The 27,199-nt window shown below is 48.5% G+C and overlaps 2 protein-coding genes across 2 annotated transcripts; one reads left to right on the top strand and one right to left on the bottom strand.

Annotated features, from left to right (window-relative positions):
• The first annotated feature begins 1,291 nt into the window (after positions 1–1,291).
• On the top strand, positions 1,292–8,501 carry LOC129324769 (zinc finger and SCAN domain-containing protein 23-like). Its single transcript, XM_054972160.1, has 3 exons — positions 1,292–2,083; positions 3,745–3,865; positions 7,571–8,501. Exons 1-3 carry the CDS (start codon positions 1,292–1,294, stop codon positions 8,284–8,286), a joined length of 1,629 nt encoding a protein of 542 aa, XP_054828135.1. The 3' UTR covers positions 8,287–8,501.
• Positions 8,502–12,969: 4,468 nt separating this feature from the next.
• On the bottom strand, positions 12,970–15,789 carry LOC129323635 (40S ribosomal protein S29). The gene is made up of 3 exons (XM_054970161.1): positions 15,666–15,789; positions 15,428–15,527; positions 12,970–15,322 (listed from the first exon to the last, which is right to left on the bottom strand). The coding sequence occupies exons 1-3, from the start codon at positions 15,725–15,727 to the stop codon at positions 15,314–15,316; spliced, it is 171 nt and encodes a 56-aa protein (XP_054826136.1). The 5' UTR covers positions 15,728–15,789; the 3' UTR covers positions 12,970–15,313.
• Between the last annotated feature and the right edge of the window lie 11,410 nt (positions 15,790–27,199).

The raw sequence follows: 27,199 nt of genomic DNA, 5'->3' as shown, positions 1-27,199 counted from the left end.
CTTCCTTTGTTTGAGAACTTGGAGAGCTGCCGCTGCTACTCACTACTGTTTAACACCAGCTGCCCCACAAAAGCCAGTGTGGCGTAGTGGTTAGAGTTTCCACCCAGCATCTGGGAGGCCAAAGCTTGAATCCCCACTCTGCCGTGAGAGCTCGCGGGGTGACCTGGAGCCAGTCACACGCTCTCCCAGCCTAACCTACCTTACAGGGTTGTTGCCTGGATAAAAGGGAAGAGTAAGCTGCTTTGGGTCAGGTGAAGTATAAAGGTAGTGAAGCAATAATTAATATAGCTGATAAAAGAGGAGTTGGTTTGTGGGTGGGAAGAAGAGAAGCTGGAAAAGATGAGAATATGGGGGTTGCCAGGAGGAGGGAGAGAGGAAATCAATTGGGGAAGGGGATTCAAGGGAAACACAAGTCCAGCTCTTGTGGCTGGCACTACACAACTTGGCCAAACTTTTCCCAGGTAGAGGCTTCCAGTGATAGGAGGGATAAATGAAGTGTGTGCGTGTGTTGGGGGGGGGGTAAAGCTGGGCTGGCTAGTGGCTGGGAAAGAGGAGTCAGGAAACGGCAAGAAGTTATCCGGGCTTTCTGGGAATGGAAAGAGGAAAGGGAAAATGAGATCCCCCCCCCCACACACAACTCCTTGTGGATCCCTAGGTTGTACAAAATAACACTATTATGTCAATGTGCCATGAATACTAGATAATCTACTGGCAGTATTTGGGGGTGGGTGAGAGCACTAGTACGACCCCAAGACTATATATTGCCCCAGGTCCTATGTGACCTCATTGTGGCTCTCCCCATGGGGACCCCCTAAAATAAAGGGGTAGATCTGTACACCCTTAGGTGCCAGTTTGTAGACCTGTTGGAAAGATCATAATTCTTGGAGGGATTTTTCCCATTGCAGAGCAAACAGGGATTTTCATCTTTCCTCAAAGCTATCTGAACCATCAACACTGTGTTTCTCAACATGCAGTTTTTATGCCCCATTTCACAATTTAGTCTAGAAAGTGTTTGGCCCACAATTCTGGATATATGGGATTGTGTAGTGTGGAAGTAGCATTTATGATGTTTGAATTTGCAGATAAGTTGTTTGTATTTACCTCACAGCCAGTATATTTAATCAAAAATGGTGGCAGACTACAAGTGACTGACTGTTGAATTGTGCAAATTCTCACACTTTCCGGTCCCCCCCCATCCTTTTCCAGGCGCAAACTCAGCCTGGCTTTCTAGATCATCGCCGTTTCTTCTAGAGCTTTCTTTAGTGCGCCATCTTTGTGAGTGGGCCAAAAGATGAAAATGGAGAAGCAAGGCTCTTGTGCACAAGAAGAGGCAACAGGCAGAACTGGAGAAGCCCCTTGGACTCTCCAAGATGTGGTGGGCTGCAGTCCCAGGATGGACTTGGCAGAAGACAGAAAACCCACGGAAGAGAGACAGTCTGGAAGTATTGGGGAATCTTCCAGAAAGGCAACTCTACTGCAAGTGAAGGAAGAACCAGAAGAAGGTATGGCCCATCACTGGGAAGCCCAGTGGCAGGGCTTTCTGAAGACGGTGGAGCCCCCTCCCTCATTCCCTCAGAGGCCAGGGAACCCCTCGCCGTGGAGTGATGCAAAGGCCTTTCTGGCCTCCTTTGAGCAAGTTGCTGAAGCCTGCCACTGGCCCACGGACGAATGGGTAGCTCGACTCCTGCCGGCTCTCAGCGGAGAAGCCGAGGTGGCCTTTAGCAAGTTGGAGGTGAGGGACAGAGAGGATTATGGGAAAGTGAAGGCAGCCATTTTGCGGGGAGACGCCATCAGCAGGGAAAGAAATCGCCAGCACTTCCGGCGTTTCTGCTACCGGGAGGCCGAGGGACCGAGAGCAGTTTACAGCCAGCTGCAGGCACTTTGCTGTCGGTGGCTGAAAGTCGAGAGGCACACCAAGGAGCAGATTCTGGAGCTGCTGATCTTGGAGCAGTTCCTGGCCGTCCTCCCCTCGGAGATCCAGAGCTGGGTGAGGGAATGTGGCCCAGAGACCTGTTCCCAGGCCGTTGCCCTGGCGGAGGATTTCCTACTGGGACAGCAAGCAACCGAGAGAGACAAAAACCAGGTGCGTCCATTTCCTAGTGTTGTAGTTCCCACGAGGTAGGATTTTGCTCCGTGTCAGGAAAATGTATTTATGTCTTTCAAATAAACACAGCCTCCTCACACTCACACCTGAGGCAGTTCTTGGTATCGTAAACACAACACACAAAACAATTTAAAAAGCTAAAGTTACTCTGAAACGAATCTTTTAACAAATTTTTAAAAAGCAGCCGGGGTTGTGAATGTGAGAAAAACCTATTGCTAAATGTTGGCATTGTGGAGAGAGTCAGTCACAAGTGAGATACAACCCTAATTCAAAGCAGGCTGGAATTAAAACAAAAAAATTAGACTAATGCCGGAAGACAGCAATGGAACCTGGCGGAAGTGAGGGGAGTTTTGTAGCTGGGGGCCTCCAGTGGGAAGGCCTGAGCGTCACATCCACCCACCTGAAGGAGGCAGGGCGTAAAGGAGGGCCTCTGACAAGGAATCCAACATAGTAGTACTTCGCTGCTAATTATAGTAGGAATCCAATGTAGTACTTTCCTGCCAATTACAAATTTCTCTTCTACTACTTTTCCAAATATAATCCAAGAAACCAAGCATAGTGATGCAAAAAAATGTGAGTTTTATTATTGCCAAATAAAGTTCAGGTGCACATCAGAGAATCTTATACACCTTAGCCCTAATTGTTTACAGAATTAAAAGTCCAAAAAAGTGAATACAAACATCTCTTCAGAATGACGTTTTCCCAGAATATGTGGCACTATACAAGCTTGAGTGACAGGTCAGTTATGTCTCACATAATACAAACACCTCAAATCCTGGAGCCATACTTTGTTATGAGTTCAAAACACTTCTGGGAAGTAATCACTTCCAACACTAAAATCTTAGTTATGGAATGAAAACAAGAAAAATGTTTACAATTTGCCGGAACTTTCTTACTTGTTTTGAGATTACACTGACCGAGTCTCAGCAAAGAGAAGGAATTTGCTACTAAAGCAAATTTTTCCCTCTCTGTGTGAATGTCTTGCTTGAATAATGCTCACATATGGATTCCAGAAGAGTCACATATGGATTCTAGAAGAGGAGTCCGAGAAAAATCCCTTAACATATATATACAGGAGCAGGAGATATTTGTGCCTGTTTCAGAATAGGGCTTTAATATCCTCAGCTCGGGCATTACGGGGCCTGGAAATGCAAAAGCAACCAGCAAGGAGCTTGAAGTAGAGTGCAGGCACATGTGAACAAGAGCTCCAGGCCTAGAGCACCTGGACCAGGTGTTTTGAGGGCAAGAGTGTGTCAAAGTGGACTACCTTGAATTTGGGGCCTGTCATGTTAAGATCACCTCCAAGGTCTCTGAAAGGATAAAAGGCCTGTCGTGAGTCAATCCAATGGAGAAAATGTCAGCTGTCGCTAACAGGGCTGCTGGGGGTTCCCTCTGTGAGCCTCAGCGGCCGGAGCTGAGCCTGGGCTACTGACCAAGCCGGGACAGGGTGTGCGCGCCTGGGCTTCCCGGTGCTCTTCAGATGCAGGTAGGGCTGTAGAACAGAGTCTGCCCTTCTCACTGAGACTCAAGGTGGATTTCACAATGCAAATCGATGCCCCCAAGAGGATAAGACATCTAACAAGGAATGTATTCTGCACGCTGCCCCTGTGCCCTGAAAGGGTTCCTTGCTGCTCTTGTAGGTGGCATTGGAGAAGGCGGCTGTGCATTTCTCCGAGGAAGCCCACCCGCCGTCGGACCTCGAGCCGCAGCAGGTGCACCCAGGAGCCAAACAAGAAGGTGATGGGGAGTCCAGCTTGTTGGGTATGGAGGGGTCCTTACTGTGGAGTTCTGCTGAGTTTTTCGGGGGGCTGACCTCAGTTATAGCTCCCCCTGCCCCGAATGTTCTGTGGCTGCTTTATCCTCTATGGAAAATGGGTGGGGGTAGCAGGGAAAAAAAGTCAGGGGGAAAGATGTTGCAAAGAGGATGGCCCATCTAATAAAAAGTGTTCACTATCTAACAGCAGTTGGGGCTGGCCTTCTCCCCCTCAAAGGGGAATAAATATAAGCTGGAATACATTTTGATAGTCCTTGAGGGGTCTTTGGACTCCTGTTTTTTTTTGCAGTTACAGCAACCTATCTGGAATGACCCTTGAAAATATTTCTCTTGATGGACATGTGGTGTGCCAGTCGCAGGAAGACGTATCCCACTCAGTAGGAAGAATGTTTGAGAACATTCTGTGACTTCACAATAGTTCAGCGCAGCAAAATCATGGGCCATCCCACCCACTTTGCCTTACTGTACCTCTGAGATCCCCACCGGACTCAGTAGCCGCAGCCTACTGTATATATATAGAGAGAGAGCGCGAAAGATGTTATCTACATATTGATGACATCCAATTCCGTAGCTATGAATTATTTCTCCTAAAGGTTTTACATAAGAGTTTGAATAACATGGGGGATAAGAGTGTGCCCTGTGGAACCCTGCAAGATAACCCCCCTCTGAAGATAGCCTGTCTAACAGCAACCCTTTGAGTCCGTCCCACGAGGAATGATTTAAACCAGTCCAAGGCACATCCCTTGATACCTCCTTCTGCCTCCCAATGCCTCAAGAGGACGGTATGATCTACTGCATCAAAGGCGGCAGATAGATCCAGGAGGAGCAACAATGTCTAAATAGTGGATGACGGAGGTCATCCACTAAAGCCACCAGAGCGGTCTCCGTTCCATAGCCCAGCCAAACAGAAAAGGGACAGAGCACCAGAATTATCCAAGACCTGAAACTGGCCTGCTCCTGCTCTCTCAATCACTTTGCCAAGAAAGGGTGATAATTGACCATATAATTTTTATTTAGGGATTTAAAAAAAAATAGCAGGTGGATAGCCACTTCTTTAACTGGTTGGAGGAAGATGTCTTGAATAATTGATGGATTTATGATAGACATCAAGGGCTCATTTATGCACTGTTTACCTGATTCTAGCAGACGTTGAGCAAAGATCTGGAGCACAAATAACGGCCTTCATCTGATGCCAGGATCCTGTCAATACCTCTCACTTTAACTGGGTCAAAATGGTCCCCAAGCAGACCAGATGGTGTATTAAGCATTTCTTCCACCTCGCCTAAATTACAGGTGGCACCCAGGTCAGAGTGTATTTTGTTAGTGAAAAACTTTGCAAATGTCTCACAACTAATTGTCTGTTCTTGAGACAGTAAAGAGTCAGATTTAGGAGCCAGAAGGTGCCTAGATACCTTAAACAGCTGTGAAGGTTGTAAACCAGCTGATGCAACAGTTGCAGAGCAATAACATTTCTTTGCCTTTATCACCACTACATTGAACTTCAGTGAGCTATAGAGCATGCTGTATCAGATTCAGTGCAGGTTTTCCACCAGTGTCTTTCTAGATGTCTTCCAGCCCTCTTTAGTTCCTCCAGCTCCATTGTGATCCACGGGGCTGGCTTCTGCCCCAAGGGTGGGAGAGGTTGGTGCGATCTTGTCAATAGCTTCGAGGAGCTTCATATTCCAAGCTCCCACCCCAGCCTCAACAGAGCATGTGTTAGGAATTCTAAACCGCCCCATCCCAGAGCATTATGGAATCCAGGGGGATTCGTAAGCCTCAATGTGTGGATCATTTTAACAGGTCCTTCCCTTTTGCAGGATGTCAGGGCCATTTTTACCTTTGCTTTCCATGGATGATGGAACTAGGAAATTTCCAGTCCCCCCCCCCCACAAAAGACCTCCCCTCCAAGGCTCAGTGCAAAAGATTTAGTCCAAGGTGTGGCCTCTTCACATGTGGGGCCAGTCCCTATTCAAGAGAGGCCCTGGGCAGCCAAAGCAGCTATAAAATCCTGGGCCACTCTTGATGAAGTGAATTCAGCATGAAGGTTCAAGTCACCCAGAACAGTCCAGCACTATGTCAGAGAGCACTTTGTTAGAGCGAGTGTTAAACTACGCTGCGGAATTAAACGCCGAGCTGGTCAGAGAGGCAAAAGCTTTATTTGAGGAAGTTACATACTTGAGGGAAAGGGGGAGAGATAGATCCTAGCTATCTGACTACATCTTGCAGAGAGAGAGAGAAGAAGTGTGGAGCAGGAGAGAGAAAAAGCAGGATATTGCCCTGTTTAGCCCAATAGGAGACAAGACAAGGAAATGACCCCCAGGAAACAAGAGAGGTGCTACTCTCACTGTCCTAACTAAGTGATCCTTGCTGCCCCCTGCATGGTAGGCCCTTCTTACTTCTTGCTGCTGCAGTACACCAGACATTGTTATTTCTAACACCCCTTCTCAATGTCTAGTGTACAAAGTCCACAAAGTTCAGTCTTTCTCGTAGACTTTGAAATTTCTCTTTGGTAAGTGGCTTGGTAAGGATGTCTGCTATCATTTCTTCTGTAGGGCAGTACTGTAGCTCAACAAGTCCATCTTCTTGCATATTTCTCACAATGTGCCAGTTCAGGAACGGCGCTTACTGGGGCACTAAACAGCCTGCAACCAAGCAGAATATCTAATCTATCCTTAGCTCCCCGCATGGAGTCAAAACCAGCTATAGTTTGTACCAGGAATTTGCAGAAGTTAAAGTACTCACAGAGGTTAATAGCAACCCCTTCTCCCGGGCCCTCTGTGCAAGGTTGGTGGATGATTGCATAACCAGGTGATGTTAATTGGGATAGACACAAACATAATTTTTTCCCAACCACGTCTGTTTCCAATTCCTGTAATATCCTGGCAAGGGATGCAGTTTTGCACCTCGCTGATCTGGCATTGTGTAGAATTAGTGGCAAGGCATGTGAAATATTGAGTCCTGCAATTCTAGAGATACTGCAGAGGTTAGAGCCACTTTGGTGTAGAGGTTAAGAATGTGGGACTCTAATCTGGAGAGCCGGGTTCGAGTCCCCACTCCTCCACTTAAAGCCAGCTGGGTGACCTGGGGCTAGTCATGGCTCTCTGGAGCTCTCTCAGCCCCACCCACCTCACAGGGTGATTGTTGTTGTGGGGATAATAATAACATACTGTGTAGGCTGCTCTGAGAGGGCGTTAAGTTGTCCTGAAGGGTTGTATATAAATCTATTATTAATTATTAATTATTTAATTATCATCATCATCATCATCATCATTATTATTAGATAGGCAGCAAGCATCTGTACCTGATACTGGCCATCTTTGATCAATCCCACCTCCATATCTCCCATAGTTTTCTTACTGGTTGCTTTTACTCTGGCTGCATAGTTCGGGTTGTAATTTATTTACTGATATTTGGAAAAGTGAGAGTAAACACCTGTACTGAATCCTATTTTCTATATGAGCATTCTCTGCTCTGTCTGGCTCCAAGTTAGGTCCTCAGGAAAGTGGTGTGAGAAGTGGGCCTCTGTTATGCCTCTGAGGTTTGGCAACTGAAGTTTCCCCTACTGAGTGAAGTCTCGGAAGGGGACATGTTTCTCTGTGCCACTGTAAATCTCTCTGGCTGTCTGCTCTCAAATTCCATTTCTCTCTTGTCCAGGGAATGAGTTTTTTGGGATTGTCTTGTTTCTTCAGCAGGCAAAGGGTGGACGACCGCACATGAGAGGGAACAGTATGGACTGGAAGATCCAGAGCCTGTGGGACCGTGTCAGATGTCACTGTGGAAAGCAGAAGAAACCGTGGCTCGCTGTCATGAGCAGGAAAATGTCTCGGTGGGCCAGGAGAGGCTAGAAGGTCCTCAGGGAGCCCAGCTGTGCCACGAAACGCAGCCGTCTGATCCGTATGGGGGAGATTACGAAACTCTCGTTATAACCACAGTCCAGTCAGGAATAGATGCTGCTGGTAAGAAACGAAAGGCCTGCAAAGCCTATGGGAAGAGTTCCAGCCAGAACCCCGGCGTCCTGCACAGCCACCGTGCTGGCGGCAAAGCACACAAGTGCTTCGTCTGTGGGAAATGCTTTCTTTCGAGCTCCAAGCTCATCATTCACCAGAGGACTCACACCGGAGAGAAGCCGTACGAATGCTCGGACTGTGGGAAAACATTCCGGTCCAGCTCGGTGCTGTACCGTCACCAGAGAATCCACACTGGAGAGAAGCCGCACGGATGCCCTGTCTGCGGGAGGAGATTCAGTAGCAATTCAAATCTGAATCGGCATCAGAGAATCCACACAGGGGAGAAGCCGTTTGAATGCTCGGACTGTGGCAAAAGCTTCATTCAGAGAGCGAACCTGAATAAACATCATAAAATCCACACTGTGGATGGCGGAAGTGGGGAAAGTTTCAGTATGAGCTGAAGACGTCAGCACAGGCTGAAGATGGTTTGAAGGAACGGATTACGCAGAAACGCATTTCAAACGAAAAGGAGGGACAAAGTAATTTCAGCAGCCAGTCAACCCCCCCAGGCCTTTCTTGGACTGCTGCCTGATCCGGGGGGCTTTGAATTTGTAGGCGACTTAGTAAGAGTTCTGCAGTTCCCATTCATTACATATGGAAGTTTATTATTTGGGGACATGGGCTGCAAAGGCTGCCTTGGGTGGTAGGATTTGTCATTACAGTTTTATCTCTAGTGACATTTTATGCTGCCACAAGAGGCGAGACTTCGATTTAGGAGCCATAGCTGAGGGTAGGTTTAGCAGCTAGACGGAGGAGACTGATTGGGGGTGTTTTCAGGTATTTTGTGCTCTGCTGTGAGCGGCTCTGAGGGCCATGTGGAGCATAAATGTAAATACAGCGGAAAGATCCCCTGCATGGAAAAAAACATTCTTTTTTTATCTAAATATTGCAAAATCCTTTACTGGCTGCGGGGAGGGGAATGCCCATGGCAGTTCAGAGTCTAAACATATTTGTCATGTTTTGGCAAGAAATGTTCTTTTTAATAGACTATGGTAATTTTTAAGCAGATTTTTTTTCTTTGACACATCATTTGCTTTGCTGTTTGATGGCCTTACTGGAACAGCCCTATCAAGTGTATTTAGGATTACCCAACAGACAACTAACCGAGCAAGCAGCAGCCGTGGAATTTCATTTAGCTTGGCATGAACCTGAAGCTTAAATGCATGGCACACAAAAGGGAACCGAGACCCTCAAAGACAGAGAATAGACACGCTGTCAGGGGATGGGAGGAAGTGGAGAGCGTCAGCTCGGCAGAACTTTTAAGTAGCCACACCTGGAGTTGATGATGGACAAAAAGGACCTTTGGTCTGCTCCTCAAAGGCAGTTCTTCAGTTCTTCTCTGGGGAGGCATTTTCAGCATTCTGCAGAAACTGTGGACAATTCCACTTTTGAAGCAGTCAACCAAAAACAAGCCCAAACGAAACCAAGGACTGGAATCATTAAAGATTTTATTTTAATGCGACTTGCTAGAAATAACTGATCTGTTTGTTTCTCCCAGAGAAAACCTCCAGTTCCTAACTTGATCATCTCTGCTGGGAGGAAAACAGGGAAGAGCCATTTGTCAGTGGCTTGGAGGAAGGAGAGATGGCAGGTTTGTTCTTAAGATAGGCGGTGTACTTCTTTCTTACCTGAGAGCTGCCGGGGCTTGCCCGGGGGAGGAGGGTCCTCTAAGGTCTGCTGTATGTGAGACAGGATGACTAAGGCCCTCATTGGCTCATGACAGAAAAGGGGCAAGACTGTGCAACGCCACGCCCCACCTGTCCAAAGTGAGAAAAAATGGCTGGCGCCGTTCCAGGCTTATTTAAAATTTAGAAGATGTGGGTTAAATGGACGCAGGAGAGTGCGGTAACATATTAAGGTGCCAACCCTAAGGTCCAAACATTCAGTATTTTTAATCTGCCATCTCATCTAATGGTCAGTAGCTGAAGCCTTCTGAGCCAAGTGAGCGGCCTTTAGTGTCGCCGCTCCAGAATATGGGACCTCCCATCCCATTTTGAGAGTGCTCTAATTGGCAGCTGCCACGTCCGGGTCCCAATTCAGGCCAGAGAAAGTCAGTTGATAGTTTTAAGAAGGATACCGCTGTCTCCCCGCTCCAAGGGAAGAAACAGTGCGGAGTGCTATCTGATGCAGAACGAACCGGTTTTAAGCCTATAACGGGCTTGTAATGGGGTAACTCTGGATATTCTCAGGGCTGCTAACAAGGACTAGTTTTATTTAGTTGCCATGGGGGGGGAGGAAGGTTTCTTCAAGAATAAGCTCAGGCTGCTTTAAGCCTCCAAACACTTCTGGCCCTGGGTTTCCCCCATGCATCGGGAGAGAAGGCGTTTTCCAAGAGAAAGGCCATCTCTTTTATTGTGTAGGAACCTTCCATGTCCCCAAGCAAGCCTGTATGGCATAGAATTGATGCTGGCAGAGAAAGGACGGATTCTTCTCTCTACTGTTAAAAACCTTTTCCCCAATGAAACCGTCACATCGCACCTGATGAAGTGGCCTCCACTCCAGGACAGTCCCTGCTGGAGTTTTTTTGGTCTTTCCTGTTTTATGTTTCAATAAGCTAACATGGCTCCCACTGTGGTTTTTCTCTTGACGGGTTCAATATTTATTTTTATGCACTTAACCTCCCTTTTTTAATCTATGTATTCTTTAAAAATTTTAACCTTTATGATTAAACATGACAAAGAGGAAGCAGCGAGGCCCAAGCACCAGAAAAACAGACTGTTATCTATGTGGCTCCTTCCACTGCTCGGCTTAGGTGAGAGGACTGAGCAAAGCTAAAATGCGAGCTGGCTTCTAAAGGTCTTTTGTTTGAGGTATTCCCTAGAATCCAAGACTGAGTTATTGCCTGTTACCACTCTGCCCAACCTAGTCGTCTCCTACCTGAGACCAGGTTAAAGACACCACTGAATGGCTCCTATCTCTTCCTTATTTGAGACAGTAGGATCAGACCCGCACGCCCCTTTGCAATAAGCAAGCCGTAAGTGGTACCACGCTCTGGAACTGGGTATGCTCTTCCAGAGAACAGACAGAGTCCACAACCCACCCTGTAGAAGGGTCTGGAGAAAAGTTCTTAGATGGAAACATACATATCATTTAAGAATGTTTGATTTCTCACTAAGCCTGTTTTTTTCCCCTTCATTTCAGGAGGTGATGGATGGGAGAATGAGTTGAAACCACGTGGCACATCAGCAAACAGAGGCTAGCACGAAGAGCTGGGAAAGAACTTTTGCAGTTGACGATCACAGAGGCAAAAGGGGCAACTCCATGGAGGAGAAGGCTAGATCTGTACCTTCTCAGGGAGTGGACTCATGAAATCCCAGTACAAGAAATGGTAGCGATTGAAAGAGGGCCTTAGAGCTCACTGCTGAATCCATGGGGATTATATAAATGCTCAATGTGTGGGAAGAGCTTCAATAAAAGCACAAATCTAACCTCTCATCAGAGAATCCATAAACCAAATAATTCCCAGGAGCAGCAAGAGATTTGCAGTGCAATCCTAAAAAAGCGTTATCCCAGTCTACGCCCATTGATTTTAATGGATATAGATTGGAGTAACACTTTTTAGGATTGCATTGTCAGTCAGAGAACAGATCTTACTAGTCATCAGAGAATTCATAGAGAAGAGACCATTATGAATTATCAGAGCTTTATCATATCAGAGAATTATCATATTTCAGTCCTTAAAAATCATCAGAAAAATTTATTTAGCACAGAATTATAAATGGGTTAAGTGTCAAAACAGCTTTACTAAGAACTCCATTCTTATTTCACATCTAAGAATTTAAGTCTCTCATGAACTTTTCCATATGTCCCGTTTCTGAAGTTCAGAAGGTACAAATTGATGTGGTAACCTTTCTCCTGTTTTATTGTGATTAATATGTGATTTTATTTGCAGGTTGTAACAGTATAGCTTTAATTATTTCAACAGTTCAATTGCTTATTATTGTGGACTGCCTGGGAAATCCTCAAACAAAATGCTAGGTGTAAATTATGTAAAATAAGTAAGATTGTATACAGAGCACTTGTCTAAATTCATACTCACATGGAAAAAATCTAAATATCAAAAATAAATACAGCTACCATATTATTCACTGTCAGGTAATTCCTACCATATTTTGTGCACAGGTGACTGTGGAGGAAATCTGAATTGGCAAAGAGGGAAGAGGAGAAATATTTGAAAGATATTTTTATGTGAACTGAGTATAACACACACACACACTGCCAGTGGCAAGAGCAGCTCACCAATGGTACCAAGGCCGGTGGTGAGCTTTCCCTCGCTGGACAGCCATCTGGCAATGATGCGGCAACTGCAGATTTGAGCGCCAGTGTCCTGTCGGGGGTAGAGTATCAAGCTACGATCTGGGAGACCCATGTTTGAATCCTCAATCTGCCATGGAAAACCCTGGTTTAAACTGTTGTTAAACCGCCCTGAACCTGTCTGACAGGGAGGGCGTTCTAGAAATGTGATTAAATAAATAAATAAATACTAAGTATTTCCTCGGTTGGTTGGGAAATTCCTTGAATTTGGGGGTGAAGCCTGGAGCAGAGCTAGGAGAGGGGAGGGAACGCAGCAGGGATGGGATACTGTAGAGTCCCACCGTCCAAAGCTGCCATTTCCCACAGGGGAACTAAATCTCCGTGGTCTGGAGATCAGTGGTAGTTCAGGGGGATCTGGAGGCTCCTCCTGGGTTGGGCTCAGTGGTATCTGCTGGTCTGCAGTGAACTTGCCTGTTTTAGGCACAGTTTTGAGTTCAGTGTCAGGAAAAAACTTCTTCCTTGTTTTGCAGCCTGGCAAACTAAGAGAAAAGGGCAAATGGTGCAAAGGGAAGTCTCTTTAATAATTCAGCTTTGTATGCACGGGAAGGACTCTGAAGGATACTAAAAGGAATTTGGAAGACCCCCCTGACAAAGCTGTTGCGAAACACGTAGAGGTTATATCATTATTAAAGACCCTTCCTTTTGCACCATTTTTCCTTGGTGCCCCCCCCCCTTCTTCTCCATTGACTGCTACCTTGGAAAACGGATGTCTTAGTGAGGGGCCCAAAGTATCTCTAATGGGCTACCAGTAACCACAAAACAACCAGATCTTCTTTAAAGCAAAGTTTAGAATTTATTCAGAGAAATATTGGGGTACAGAATTGAGAACAGTGAAATGGCTGTGTCCAGAGTTAACGGAGAGAAAAGAGCCAGGCTGCTGGCTGAGCAAGAACTCTGTGCCAGAAAAGAGCCACAGGGAGTGGGAGAGCAAGGGATCTAAACCAGGGGAGAGTTTTGACAGAAAGGAAATGAAGAGCCCAAGTCCTGGAAAAGGACACGTTTACCCCTTCTCAGTCTGCTGAGCTTGATGGAGTCCGTTGTTCATTTTGATGATCTGGAAGTTGAGAATAGGGGACCTAGGCAGAGCTCCAAAAGGATCTGGGAAAATAAGGTAGATCAGCAGAGGGGAACCCTTGCAGGGCAAGAAAACGTGGAGTCGCAAAGAAAGAGCAGTGGAGGGAGGGTCCAGGCAACCACCAAGCCTGGGCTGGCAGAGCGTGAGAGCCAGCCCAAAAGAATACCGAAGGAATTATGGTAAAGTCCAGGAATTTGGGATGTGTCCGGAATGAGCCCCTATACATTTCTTGGCCCTGAGTGAAGGGGGGGGGGCACTTCACAGAAAGGCAACCAAAGGTGATTGCAAGGAAATATCCTTGGTGAGGAAAAGTCTGGCAGGGTGGGGCCTTCACCCATTCCTGAGGGTACGAAACACTTGGGCAAGGTCAGTAAAAGCGATCAACCCCTCCTCCCCCGCAGTTTGGTAGTAATTAGATTTTGCATGCAGGACCTCACATTATCTGACCAAGGGAGATGGACTCTGGAAAGCTTAGAGCCTGGAAAATAGGTTTTTAAGGTACTGCTGGACTTGAACCCAGGACCAGCTTTGGCTGCTGAAATGACATTGATGGGTGCCTTGGTTTGTGAGCCCTTGGGGCAATGGGGAGCAGCAGCCACAGAAACCCGACTCCAGTGGCACCTAGAAGACCGACAAGAGTTTTGGGGTATAAATCAAAGTGGTGGTCTCTGGGGAGGGATTCTCTTCTAGAGAAGAGTTAAAAAAACCAATTTGGCAGTTTTGCCAAGACAGGAAGCAAAGAACTGTGGGAAGTGTCCTCTCCTACACTGGACTATTTTGAGCGGGGCGGGGGGGGAGTAGCCATGAGGGTTCTTTTACTATTGGAGATAACGGGCGATGGAGCTATTCTCCATGTGTACCACCCCTCCCTCCCTCCTGTAAACTGCAGGTTGTGTTCGTGCTGGTGGTGAGCAGGCCTCTGGGCAGAAGGAAATGCACTGCATGGACCCCCTGGTGGGTTGCCTTCTGTTCCTAGGCCACATTCAGTTTTAGTGAATATTTGCAGCTCCTCTTACAGAACCAACCGGCCTTCCACATCTCCCCATTCCCTGGATCCAGCCCACTCCATAGAGCTCTCCTTGCAATGTCTCCCTTTCCGTGGACCTTCCTGCTAGGGCTTGCATGGCCAGGCCGGGGGACCTTCTCCGTCCACCCCCCAACTCCACATGGGACAAAGCCGCAGTCACCCCTTCCCCCCCCATGGGGTCCCCCAAGCCAGAGAGCGACGTGCAGACGAGCCGAGAAAGAGCCTCTTTACTGAACCCCCACTGTTGGCAACCATCAAGCTGCCTGGGCTTATGTTACAGATGCATCGGACAGAGTGGGGGACCTACTCGGGTGGCAAGGGGCGTGAGACGCCTTGTGGAGCAGGTCTGTCGTAACAACTGCGCTCCCTCCGATTCACAATAGTAAAGAGTCCAGGAGCACCTTTAAGGCTAACCAACTTTATTGTAGCAGAAGCTTTAGAGAACCACAGCTCTCTTGCATCTGAAGAAGAGAGCTGTGGTTCTTGAAAGCAGATGATGCATCTGGCGAAGAGAGCTGTGGTTCTCAAAGGTTTATGCTACAAACAAGTTGGTTCTTCTGAAAGGGGCTCCTGGACTCTTTACTCTTTTGTGGCTACAGACTAAGGCGGCCGAGTCCTCTGGGTGTTCTCCCTTCCGCAGGCCCCTCAGACACACACGCGGCCTCTCTCGCTTGGGCCGGGGACCCTCGCCCAGGAGTGTGGCAGGGGGTTGAAGCTGGCCGAGCGGAACCTCTTCCTCCTCCTCCTCCTCTCTTGGGGGTACAGAAGGGGCGCTCCGGGCGGCCTGACCAGGCGCTTGACACCCCCCCCCCAAAGAACCACCGGGCCTTTTCCGAAACACATTTTAGCATTTATTCAGCAAAATACGGGGTGGGGGGCAGGAGGGGGGCGGCGAAGCGGCTCTGGACCCCCCCCCCCGGGCCGAGCCCAGGAGGAGCCTCTTCACTGGACCCGCATCTCGGAGAGCGCCCGTCGGGTCAGTCCGCCCCTCGGGGTCCGCGGCGGGCGGGCGTCAGTCGAGCTGCAGAGGGAGGAGAGAGGTGAGCGCGGCCGGCCCCGGCAGAGGCCCTTCCCCGCCGGGCCCCGCCGCCCCTGCCCTGCCCTGCCCCGCCGCCCGCGGGCGCACCTTGACGAAGCCGATGTCCTTGGCGTACTGGCGGAAGCACTGGCGGCACATGTTGAGGCCGTACTTGCGGATGAGGCCGTGGCGGTTGGAGCAGACGCGGCTGCGGAGAGGGGGAGGCAAGCGCTGAGCCGCGTGGCCGGGCGGGAGGGCCCCGGCGGCGGCGTCCAGGCGGAGGGTTCCCCGGGCCCCCCGTCCCGCCCCTGCCCCTGCCCCTGCCCCGCCCGCCCCTGCCCCTCACCAGGACCGCGAGCCCTGGCCGAACTTCCTGGGGTGGCTCCAGTAGAGCTGCTGGTGGCCCATCGCGGCGGCGGCGGCGGCGGCGAGGAGGGAAGGAAGGAAGGAAGGAAGGAGCGAGCGGAGGGCGCAGGCGCGGCTGGCGGGCCCGGCCCCGCCCCCGGGCCGGTGACGTCAGGGCGGGCCCGCCTGATAGGCTGCGGCGCGGCTCTCGGGCTCAGCCGGGCGCGGTGGCGCGCGCCTGTAGTCCCAGCTGCCGGGGAGGCTGAGGCCGGCGGATCGCGTGAGCCCGGGAGCTCTGGGCCGCAGTGGGCTATGCCGATCGGGTGTCCGCGCTAAGTTCGGCATCAATATGGCGGGCCGCGGGGAGCCGGGGCCCGCCAGGTTGCCCAAGGAGGGGTGAACCGGCCCAGGTCGGAGACGGAGCAGGTCAAAACTCCCGTGCCGATCAGTAGTGGGACCGCGCCTGTGAATAGCCGCTGCGGCGTAGCCCGGGCAAGACAGCGAGACACGGACTCTCCTTTTGCAACCCACCCAGGGAACGAAGCCACGAATGGAAGAATGAAGGAACGCGCCTCCCTCTCTGCCCCGGCCCGCACACCAGCGCCCCTTCCCCCCTGCCTGCCCCCGACTTTCAGAGGCCGCTTTCCCCGCTTTGGGTCGCGGCTCTCCACTGCTCCCTGCTGGCCCAACCAGGTAAATACAGCGCGCAGCCGCCGCTCTCCCCTCGCCGGCCTGCAGGGGCCGCTGCGGAGCGCCCAGCAGCCGGGAATCGCCTCGCTGGGGCTTATTCCTCTTTTTAAAAAAGGAATGCCAGTCCGCGCGGAGTCGCCGCTTAAACGCCAAAGAAGGGCCTTTTCCTCTAGAAACACACGGGAGGAGGGAAAACACGGACCGCATCTTCTCAGCCCCCAGGGAGGGAACCCCACGAGTTTCGCTTTTAGCAATCCTTCTCAGGCGAGGCAGGGAGCAGCCCTTCGGTCGGGCGGCCTTTGGCAACCAGCCCCGGCTCTTGCGGCCAGGCTTGCACAGGGCCGCTTTCGCAACAAGGGAGGATCCGCACGAGCCTGCAGGAGAAAGCGTTCTTAGCCTTGGGGTGCTGTCCCGGTGCTGAGGACGCCCAGCTCTGGATCTCTCCCCAAACCACCACGGGACGCAGCCCAGGTCTCTGTCGCAGCCAGACCACTGCAATTCAGGGGCTGAAGGCGAACGTACTGGACCGGAACCTGACAAGAGGGAGGGCATGTTGCTTGGGGGTGCAGGGGCCTTCAAGGACATCCTGCTTCCACCTTCCATGGGTTTGGACGACCCTGTCTGGCTTGGCTAAGAGCTGCAGAAACCCACTTTCTTCAAACTTTGCCGTGTCCACCAGAAGTCTGGCCACCTGAATCCATGCCGCACCAATGCTATTGTCAAGCAGTCCACGTGACAGCCCTTGAGGTCATCTCAGAGTCTCCAGTTGGTTCAGATACCACCGCCCAGGTATTATCAGGCATAGGCAGAGTGTGTGTCCCGCAACCTGCCCATCAGTTACCGGTTTCAGCTCAAGGAACTAACTGCCACCTACAAACCCCCATGTTTGATGTAGTGGTTAAGAGCAGTAGGACTCTAATCTGAAGAACCAGGTTTGATTCCTCACTCCTCTGCTTGAAGCCAGCTGGGTGACCTTGGGTCACTCACAGCTCTCTCAGAGCTCTCTCAGCCCCACCCACCTCGCAGGATGTTTTGTTGTGGGGATAATAAACTGCTCTGAGTGGGTGTTAAGATATCCTGAAGGGTGGTATATAAATCAAATGTTGTTTATTATTATCATTATTATTATTATGTGGCCTTAGATCCTTGCATCTGCAGGACTGCCGCTCGTGGCTCCCGCCTTGTGGGATGGCCTGCCAGAGGAGGTCAGGTTGGCTCCCATCAGGCCGGAGTTCCACCAACTACGTAAAACAGAATTGTCCTGGAGGGCATTTTTGTAAAGGTGAAAGGACAATGCAATAACAGAATGGGTCGGGGAGGCGCTTTATAAAGGGAAAAGGGGCTGCAGACGATACCTGTGTGTGCCAGGATGTAGTATCTCTGTGCTGCGTGTTTTTACTGCATTATTTTCTACTGGTATGATGCTATTTTTCTGCATTGTGCCTGCACTCTCAATCATATCTAATCTGCTACGCTTAAGATTTGTGTAATTCTAGTGCATTGCTTATTAGACGTCTCCTCATGTGATTGCATCAACTTATCAACTGTAATCCTCTTTGATTCTCATTGAAAAAGGTGGACGATGAACATAGTCAATCTTTTTGAAAGCCCTTAAAGGTATGTTTGAGTCATACATTACAACACTTGTCCATCAAAAAAACTTCCGTGTAGGAAAATGAAGGAATCAGCCTGTGTGCCGGTTCCATAACCTGTGAAGATCCCTGGGCGCTTTTCATGCTGTCCACGTAGGATATTTGTAGTGTTTGGGGGCTGCGTGGGCTTCGTCCCAGCCCTTGGTGGTATGCAAGCACGGCATGGTGTCAGTCACCTCGCATGTTGCTGATGCCAGCTGAGCCCTTGTCAAATCGGCAGCAGCCTCAATTGGGCCAAGCAAGTGCGTAGCCCTGTCTTTCCCAGCACCCCTTGCAAGAATTCCAGAAAAACAGCTGGTTCCAGATGCAAAGCTCAACAATGGCCGCCTGCAGACCTTCTGCTAACCTCTGCTCTCACCCAGGCCCCCCATCCTAAAGGCCGTTTCCTAGGAAGGAAATCCCAGGGAAGCTCACAAAACCTACTTCCAAGTAAATGGGAGCAGGACAGGCAGCTGGTGCCCTCCAGCTTTCATTCTAAGCACGGGTTGGAAGGGACGTGCGTTTTTAAGCGATCCTGTTTCTTCTGTCACATCCAGGTGGAATCTCGGCATTCTTTTTCAAAGGACAGCTTTACTGTTTGCCCTTGGGATGAGAAAGGCACAGGGCCTGGGGGTGAGGAGAGAGGGCACTGATGCTCCAGGAAGCCCCTTAGCACTGAAACAGGCCTTTGCCTGCAAGCCCTGGCACTCAGTAGACACTTTATCGAAGCCTCTTCACTCTTAGGTGATTTGGGCTCAGTTGCTGCCAATCGTGGACGACAATTCCTTTGTTGCAGAGCTCTGTGGCACTTCCAACAGGTCCCGGGGACGCCGTGGAAACTGTCTAGAGGCAGTCTGAGGGTGGAAGAGGCTGACAAGCTGAAACTAAATCCAGACAAAATGGTGCTGCTAGTCAGGAGGGGGGGGGCTGACCTGGCTAGCCCAGGTGAGCTAAGCAGGGTCAGCCTTGGTTAGGAATTGGATGGGAGGAGGGGTCATTTCGTAGAAAAAAAGCTGGAGGAACTCATTAGCATAACTCATTAACATATGCCACAGCCCTTTGTAGTGTCCAGTGAGCCTAAAGACACATGAGAGAGAAACAAGAAAATAAGATCACATACATGTATTTTGTAGCAATTCTCTGGCTGTTGTAAAATCCAGTAGGGTGATTTCAAACAGCTTAGTGTCAAATAGGACTTTTTGGATTATTTATTTATTTAATTGCATTTCTAGACCGCCCTCCCCGTCAGACGGGCTCAGGGCAGTGTAACAGCATACAATTTGTAACATGCAGTTTAAAACAATAAAAACATTATAAATAAACATTAAAACACTATTCCATATACAATGAAAATTTCTCAATTGGCGGATATAAATATTAAAATACAGCATTTTAGATGCAGGGTTCTTGCATCATGCCCTGCGTCACACTTATGAGCTCGTGCATGGGTGGTGGATGGTCTTCAGTGGGTGTGGCTGGCGAGAGAACAGCCCAGCCCCCACCAAATGTCTGGCGGAACATCTCTGTCTTGCAGGCCCGGTGGAAAGATAACGAATCCTGCTGGGCCCTAGTTTCCTCAGGCAGAAAGTTCCACCAGGTCGGAGCCAGGACCGAAAAGGCCCTGTCTCTGGTAGAGGCCAGGGACCATCAGCAACTGCTTATCAGCTGGCCGAAGTGACCTCCGGGGAACATATGGAGAGAGGCGGTCCCAAAGGTATGCTGGGCCCAGTCCACATAGGGCTTTATAGGTTAGCACCAGAACCTTGAACCGGACCCGGTACTCAACCGGTAACCAGTGCAGCTGACGATGGGTGTTATATGTGCCATGACTGGAGCTCTACAATAAACAAAGAGGCACCTCTACTATATGGGCAACAACCAATAGTAGATAACAACACATGAAGGGAAACAAGAACTACATTTAAGTATCAAGGCCAGCAATGAAACATCAAATTTACTCAGTGGAAATAGTCACAAGAAATAATAAAAAATATAAGAACTGAATCAACATTGATAGTAAACAATCAACAGTGCAACCTCAAGCCACTGATGCTAAACAGTAAATGAATGTCCCAGTAGGGTACCTGTGATGGTGAACTGAAATCCCCTCAGAGTATCCTGTAAATAAATCTCCAGGTGAATATGTCCAGTTCTTGAAAATGCTTCATGAATCCCGTTCTCTTTTGCAGGTGAAGACATATGTCATTGGAGTACGCGCACGGCATTCACACCTCTGCCCGACAAACAGGGCCGGCAAGTGCAGCCTGTTGTTTCGTCCGTGGACCTCCTCCGGGGCGGTTACAAATTCACCAATAAACACTGTTAACAAACGTGTGAAGAAGTCATGCACAGTCATACAATGAATGAATACAATGTAATGTATATACAACGAAATCAATAATAATTCAATAACAATCACCAGACCACATACCTATGTATTTACAATGAAAGCTTCAAATATCCTTAGATGAGTAATCACAGTCAAGAAATCAAGCTGTAAAGAAATTAAAGGAGGTGGCTGAGACGCACTCAGCCCCGCAATTGAACCTAACTTAAAGAGCCATCCATCACATCTCCTGTCACAAAATCCAGTACTCTTCCTATCAGATTGCCTATATGAAGCAAGACAAATTAATGTCATGATTTAAACCAGTGGGCTGCAAGGAATTCAACTTGTGGATCCACAAGGATTCCTTCTGAAGCAAAATTCTCCTTCTGTTACACTCATTTTTTTATGCATGATGTGTGTTCCATTAGATGGATCTTAAGAGCCCTAGACGGGCTCCCCACATGCAGCAGGTTGCATGGACATATTATTAAATAAACAACCCCTTTGGTCTGACAAGTGGCGAACTGCCTGAGTTTCAAGATTACATCCATCCCCAGGATCAAAATATTATTGCCTGTAATTACCTTGGGACATAAAATGGCAGCGTCCACATTTGAAGTGAATGAACCAGGGGGTCCCTTAAATTTTTGGTCCTTCTCCATCCAATCAATGGGGGTTCTTCACATCCTTTAATACCTCGGAGTAGGTGCCAGTGTTTGGATATGATATCCTTAATCTGATGGGATTTAGAAGTAAACACCATGGTCCACACTATCCTTTCTTTCTTGCTTGTGGGCTTGGACCCAAAAAGATTTTGCCTCGGGGTGTCTCTAGCACGTTGATGTGCACATGTTAATATGCTGCCAGGGTACCCCCTACAGTGAAAAGCCTGCAACATGCTGTCAGCCTCTGTTATTGATTTTGTTGTATATACATTACATTGTATTCATTCATTATATGACTGTGCATGACTTGTTCACACGTTTGTTAACAGTGTTTATTGGTGAATTTGTAACCGCCCCAGAGGAGGTCCACGGACGAAACAACAGGCTGCACTTGGCGGCCCTGTTTGTCGGGCAGAGGTGTGAATGCCGTGCGGGTACTCCAATGACATATATCTTCACCTGCAAAAGAGAACGGGATTCATGAAGCATTTTCAAGAACTGGACGGTATTCACCTGGAGATTTATTTACAGGATACTCTCAGGGGATTTCACTTCACCGTCACAGGTACCCTACTGGGACATTCATTTACTGTTTCGCATCAGCGGCTTGAGGTTGCACTGTTGACTGTTTACTATCATGATTGGAGCTCCGGCAACCAGCCGTGCAGCTGCATTCTGGACCAGCTGCAGTTTCCGGATCAAGCCCAAGGGAAGCCCTGCGTAGAGCGAATTACAGTAGTCTAATCTGGAGGTGACTGTTGCCTGGATCACTGTCGTGAGGTCATGGGTCGATAGGTAAGGGACAAGTTGTCGAGCCTGTCTTAAATAGAAGAAAGAGGATCTAACAACCGCTGCGACCTGTGCCTCCATAGACAGGGAAGCATCCAGGACCACCCACAGGCTCTTCACTGTTGACACTGGCGTAAGTGGCACTCCGTCGAGAGCAGGGAGCCGGAGTCCCGCACCCATGGACCCTACCCCCACATGCAGGACCTCCGTCTTCAAGGGATTCAATCTCAGCCGACTCTGCTTCAACCCTCCAGTCACAGCTCCGAAGGCACGTTCCAGGACATCTGGGGCAGAGTTGGGCCAGCTGTTCATCATCAGATACAATTGGGTATTGATGGCACCCAAGTCCGAAACTCCATACCAGCTGGGCAAGGGGGCGCATATATACATTAAATAGCAGGGGGAAGAGTATTGCCCCTTAAGGGACACCACACACCAACGGGTGGCGGGGTAACAACTTCTCCCCTAGTGCCATCCTCTGTTGTAGTTGTAGTTATTTCTGTTGGCGCTTCTTTGTAAAGATAGTAACAAGGCCAGTAGCAGCTGGGCAGGGTTATTTCAGGTCGGGGGAGGGAAGGCACAAGGGGAAAGACCCCTCCCTCCCACACACATGGTCATGATCTGAATTGGGGTCTTGTCCATCTATAAGGAGAAAAACGTCACATGTGACTTCAATGCACCGAACTGTCAATATTTGGTCCCTTAGGGTATGAAAACTTAGGAAGGGTTGGGAGAAACCTGGAGCAGAGATGGGGAACTAAAAATATTTCAAAAAGTCCTTCACAGGCCTGCCAACACTATTTGCCTCCTTGGTCTTCTGGTCTCTTGAGGAGCTACATCTGCACAAAACTCACGCGGCCAAACGGGGTGCAATTGCTTGGGGGGTCTTCAAGGGAGAATAGTTGGCATAGATAAAGCCTCTCTTGGGAACAAATTTCTATGAAATCACCCTTGATATAGTCAGGCATCAAAACCTTGACCAGTACAGAGTTGGCTCCACAGTACAGAGAGATCTAGCACAATTCCATTTCACACAGGCAGTTTCAGGTGGGAAGCCATGTTGGTCTGTAGTGGAAGAGCAAGATTCAGGTCCTGTAGCACCTTAAAGACCAATTAGATTCACAGGGTAGGAGCTTTCCAGAGTTAGAGCTCCCTTCTTCAGGTGCATATAGTGGAAAAAAGAGTCTTTATAATCCTGGCAGAGCATGGGAGGGGTATTGCAAATTAGAGTGTCAGGAAGGTAGCTATAATACATGTTGTAATTAGCTTGATAGCGCCCGGGTGCAAAGTGCAGAAAATAGGCCTCTGTAATGAAATGCCTTATGTCCCGATTCAACCCTGGGGGATCCATTGTTCCAAATTTATAAATAAAGTCAATTTCAGCAATCTTGCGTTGTAATTTTCCTTTGAGGTTTCTCCGCTTGAGAACTACTGCACTTAGGTCAGCGATGGACTGCCCTGGCCGATTAAAATGTTCTCCTGCTGGTTTTTTAATGTTGTGATTTTTGATACTAGATATATATCCCTTTGTTCTAACCAGTTTGTCCAATAGAGAGAGCTGAAGGGCATTGCTGACACTTTGATGACATTAATTATGTTGGAAGGTGAACAAACCCGAGTTGGTATAGGGGGTGCTATACACAGTTAAATATAAATAAACATATCTGATGCTCAAGCAGAGGCTGGGCAAACGCACTTCAAGCTGACTTTCAGTGTCTGCAGTAGTCCTAGATTGCTAACTTGTCTTTTCAGGCACGGCGGGTGGGGGGGTAACCCCATGCCAGACAAGGGAGATCTCACATCTCTGGGCAGCCTTTCTACTAACTCACAGAACCTCCTCATCCAGCCCCTTATTATCTCCAAGCACCATTTCAGAACATCAACAGCACGGTGGAACTAGATGGAAAAGAAAGGCAGAGCTGGCTATCCTCTGCATATTGGTGACACCACAGCCCAGACCTCTGGCAAGTTTCTACCCCAGACACAAACTGTAGAAGCTCCCCTGGTATCCAAACCGGAACAGGAGGTGGAAACCCACACCAAGGGAATCAAAAACTGTCTAACCAGATAAGATGTTTGTATAAATGTAGTATAAATCTAACATTATAAAGCACAAAGTGACTATGTGCTAATATACACATTCAATATAAATATAGAGATATTTACAAGGTCTTTCAAAACATCTTATGAATTGGTTGTTGTGGGTTTGTTTCATCTTATGAAACATTCACAATTCACAATAAATAGCATGTACAAAAAAAGACAGAACATTGGCCAGAATAGTCCATTCAATATGATGCAATAAATACAGGTTTGAAGAATCCTTGTTCGTTTCTTTGTAGGTGCGCAGAAGATGGGTGCTCTCGAAAGAAACACCATAATAACAGGTAAGTGTCCAAAGGCAGTATCTAATTTCTAAATCTTTTTCTTTTGCAGGTGGAACCGCAATCACAAAGGAGGGAACATCTCTAAGGACTCAACAAAGGGCCAGCTAATCTTAATACAAGGACTTCAACATTAGATTCTCTTATGTGTCAGTGTCAGCGCACCTCAAGTCTTGGCTGCGTGCCTTTGATGCTTGGCCTCTGGCTGAAACTTGGCCTCTGGCAGATTTCTACCCGGACATTTTCTGGGTCTGCGTGGTCCAACTGGGCTCGAATCTTGCTCTTCGGCTGCACCCCTGAAGGTACCACATCGCAAAGGAAGCCTTTGCCTGCAGGCAGATCGGGCACTCCGGCAGATGCCTGAGCCAGCCGGGCGTGGTGGCGCATGCCTGTAATCCCTGCTGTCGGGAGGCTAAGGCCGGCGGATCGCCTGAGGCCAGGAGTTCGGGGCTGCAGCGGCTGTTGGCAATGCCGGGTTCGCACTACCGCCTCGATGGGACCCGCTCGGTTTGGCATAGTGTCTGTCCACGAGGTTGCTCAGAACTACCAAACGAGAGAACTGGAAGTTTCCACGAGGCACAGAGAGTAGGCGAATCACCTGCGAGCAACCCCTTCCGTGCCGTAGCCTGAGCCAGACAGCGGGACCCGGCCTCCCCTTTTGCCTGCCCAGGGCGCACCTCTCCAGCCGCGGCCCGTGAAGAGCCGGGCTGGCGCTGCGCCCGCACAGCCAGACCAAGGCGCGCCTCCCGCCTATGTGCGCTTCCATCGGCCGCCAGCAGGGGACGCCCCAGAGGCGGGGAGCCCTCCGCACCTGGCGCTCCAGCCTCTGCCCCCCCCCTGCCCGGCCTGATCCGGAACCACCGGGGAACGAGCACCAGACTCGGAACGGTGGAAATGCAAGAGCCACTTTTGGTTGAGCCAAACTAATGACAGAGTTAGCCGTGTTAGTCTGCAATAGCAAAACAGCAAAGAGTCCAGTAGCATCTTTAAGACTAACCAACTGTATTGTAGGATAGGCTTCTGAGAGCCACAGCTGTCTTCATCAGACGGAACTTTATTGTAGCATAAGCTTTCAAGAACCACAGCTCTCTTCGTCAGACGCAAGTTTATTGTAGCATAAGCTTTCAAGAACCACTGCTCTCTTCATCAGACGCAACTTTATTGTAGCATAAGCTTTTGAGAGCCACAGCTCTCCTTGTCAGATGCAACTTTATTGTAGCATAAGATATGGAGAGCCATGGCTCTCTTCATCAGACGCAACTTTATTGTAGCATAAGCTTTCGAAAACCACAGCTCTCTTCATCAGATGCAACTTTATTGTAGCATAAGCTTTCGAAAACCACAGCTCTCTTCGTTGGATGCAACTTTATTGTAGCATAAGCTTTCGAAAACCACAGCTCTCTTAATCAGATGCAACTTTATTGTAGCATAAGCTTTCAAGAACCACAGCTCTCTTCGTCAGATGCAACTTTCTTGTAGCATAAGCTTTCAAGAACCGCAGCTCTGTTCATCAGATGCAACTTTATTGTAGCATAAGCTTTTGAGCGCCATGGCTCTCTTTGTCAGCTGCAACGTTATTGTAGCATAAGCTTTCGAAAACCACAGCTCTCTTCATCGGATGTAACTTTCTTGTAGCATAAGCTTTCGAAAACCACAGCTCTCTTCATCAGATGCAACTTTATTGTAGCATAAGCTTTTGAGCGCCATGGCTCTCTTCGTCGGATGCAACTTTATTGTAGCATAAGCTTTCAAAAACCACAGCTCTCTTTGTCGGATGCAACTTTATTGTAGCATAAGCTTTCAAGAACCACAGCTCTCTTCATCAGATGCAACTTTCTTGTAGCATAAGCTTTCAAGAGCCACAGCTCTCTTAGTCAGATACAACTTTATTGTAGCATAAACTTTCGAGAACCACAGCTCCCTTCATCAGATGCAACTTTATTGTAGCATAAGCTTTTGAGTGCCATGGCTCTCTTTGTCAGCTGCAACTTTATTGTAGCATAAGCTTTCGAAAACCACAGCTCTCTTCGTCGGATGCAACTTTCTTGTAGCATAAGCTTTCAAGAACCACAGCTCTCTTTGTCAGATGCAACTTTCTTGTAGCATAAGCTTTCAAGAGCCACAGCTCTCTTAGTCAGATGCAACTTTATTGTAGCATAAGCTTTTGAGAACCACAGCTCTCTTTGTCGGATGCAACTTTCTTGTAGCATAAGCTTTCAAGAACCACAGCTCTCTTAGTCAGATGCAACTTTATTGTAGCATAAGCTTTTGAGAACCACAGCTCTCTTCGTCGGATGCAACTTTCTTGTAGCATAAGCTTTCAAGAACCACAGCTCTCTTCGTCAGATGCAACTTTCTTGTAGCATAAGCTTTCGAGAGCCACAGCTCTCTTCGTCAGATGCAACTTTATTGTAGCATAAGCTTTTGAGAACCACAGCTCTCTTCATCAGATGCATCTGATGAAGAGAGCTGTGGCTCTCGAAATCTTATGCTACAATAAAGTTGGTTAGTCTTAAAGGTGCTGCTGGACTCTTTGCTATTTTGATGACAGAGAGGAGCTCTTTACGCACGCCTGCTGAATTGACCAAAGCAGAAAATCACAGTAAATAACCCACACAACAAGCATACAACTAAAGAGACATTTTTGTTCACTATAAAGTATGATTGAAAACTTATTTAGTGAATACTTTCATATAGACAATCGTTACAGAGTCACAGATTTTCCCCCAGTGCAAAACAGTTCTTTAATTTGAGTTGATCTTAACAGTCCAGTTTTTTTTAAAACACAAGCACAAGCAACAGAAACAAAAGTAATAGTAAAATAACTGTGTCAGGCTCAGGCACGCCTCACCCCTCACGTGTGTCTTTCTGCCAGGGCAGTGCTCCCTCTCCGCCTGCCTGATTTCTTGGCCTTTAGGTCTACTCCACCACTGTTGGCCCACTTGCCCCTCTTAGCTGCCAGGATATTGCCTCCCGAAGGTCTCAGAAACAGGGTGCTTGGGCCCTGGGTATTTCCCAGGGGCCCTTCTACAACCCTGAGTAGACTG

This window comes from Eublepharis macularius, chromosome 2 (assembly GCF_028583425.1).
Source record: "Eublepharis macularius isolate TG4126 chromosome 2, MPM_Emac_v1.0, whole genome shotgun sequence".
NCBI classification, from domain to species: Eukaryota; Metazoa; Chordata; class Lepidosauria; order Squamata; family Eublepharidae; genus Eublepharis; species Eublepharis macularius.
Note: the sequence above shows the minus strand (reverse complement) of the source record. Positions and strands in the feature narration are given on the sequence as shown.

What these genes read in the sequence shown, in the direction of transcription:
- LOC129324769 (XM_054972160.1), top strand. Translation starts at nt 1,292, where the DNA reads ATGAAAATGGAGAAGCAAGGCTCTTGTGCACAAGAAGAGGCAACAGGC. An exon ending in CCGAGAGAGACAAAAACCAG is followed by an intron (nt 2,084 to 3,744) that starts GTGCGTCCATTT and finishes CTGCTCTTGTAG; the next exon opens with GTGGCATTGGAGAAGGCGGC. An exon ending in TGGGGAGTCCAGCTTGTTGG is followed by an intron (nt 3,866 to 7,570) that starts GTATGGAGGGGT and finishes TTTCTTCAGCAG; the next exon opens with GCAAAGGGTGGACGACCGCA.
- LOC129323635 (XM_054970161.1), bottom strand. Translation starts at nt 15,727, where the DNA reads ATGGGCCACCAGCAGCTCTACTGGAGCCACCCCAGGAAGTTCGGCCAG. An exon ending in GGCCAGGGCTCGCGGTCCTG is followed by an intron (nt 15,528 to 15,665) that starts GTGAGGGGCAGG and finishes CCCTCTCCGCAG; the next exon opens with CCGCGTCTGCTCCAACCGCC.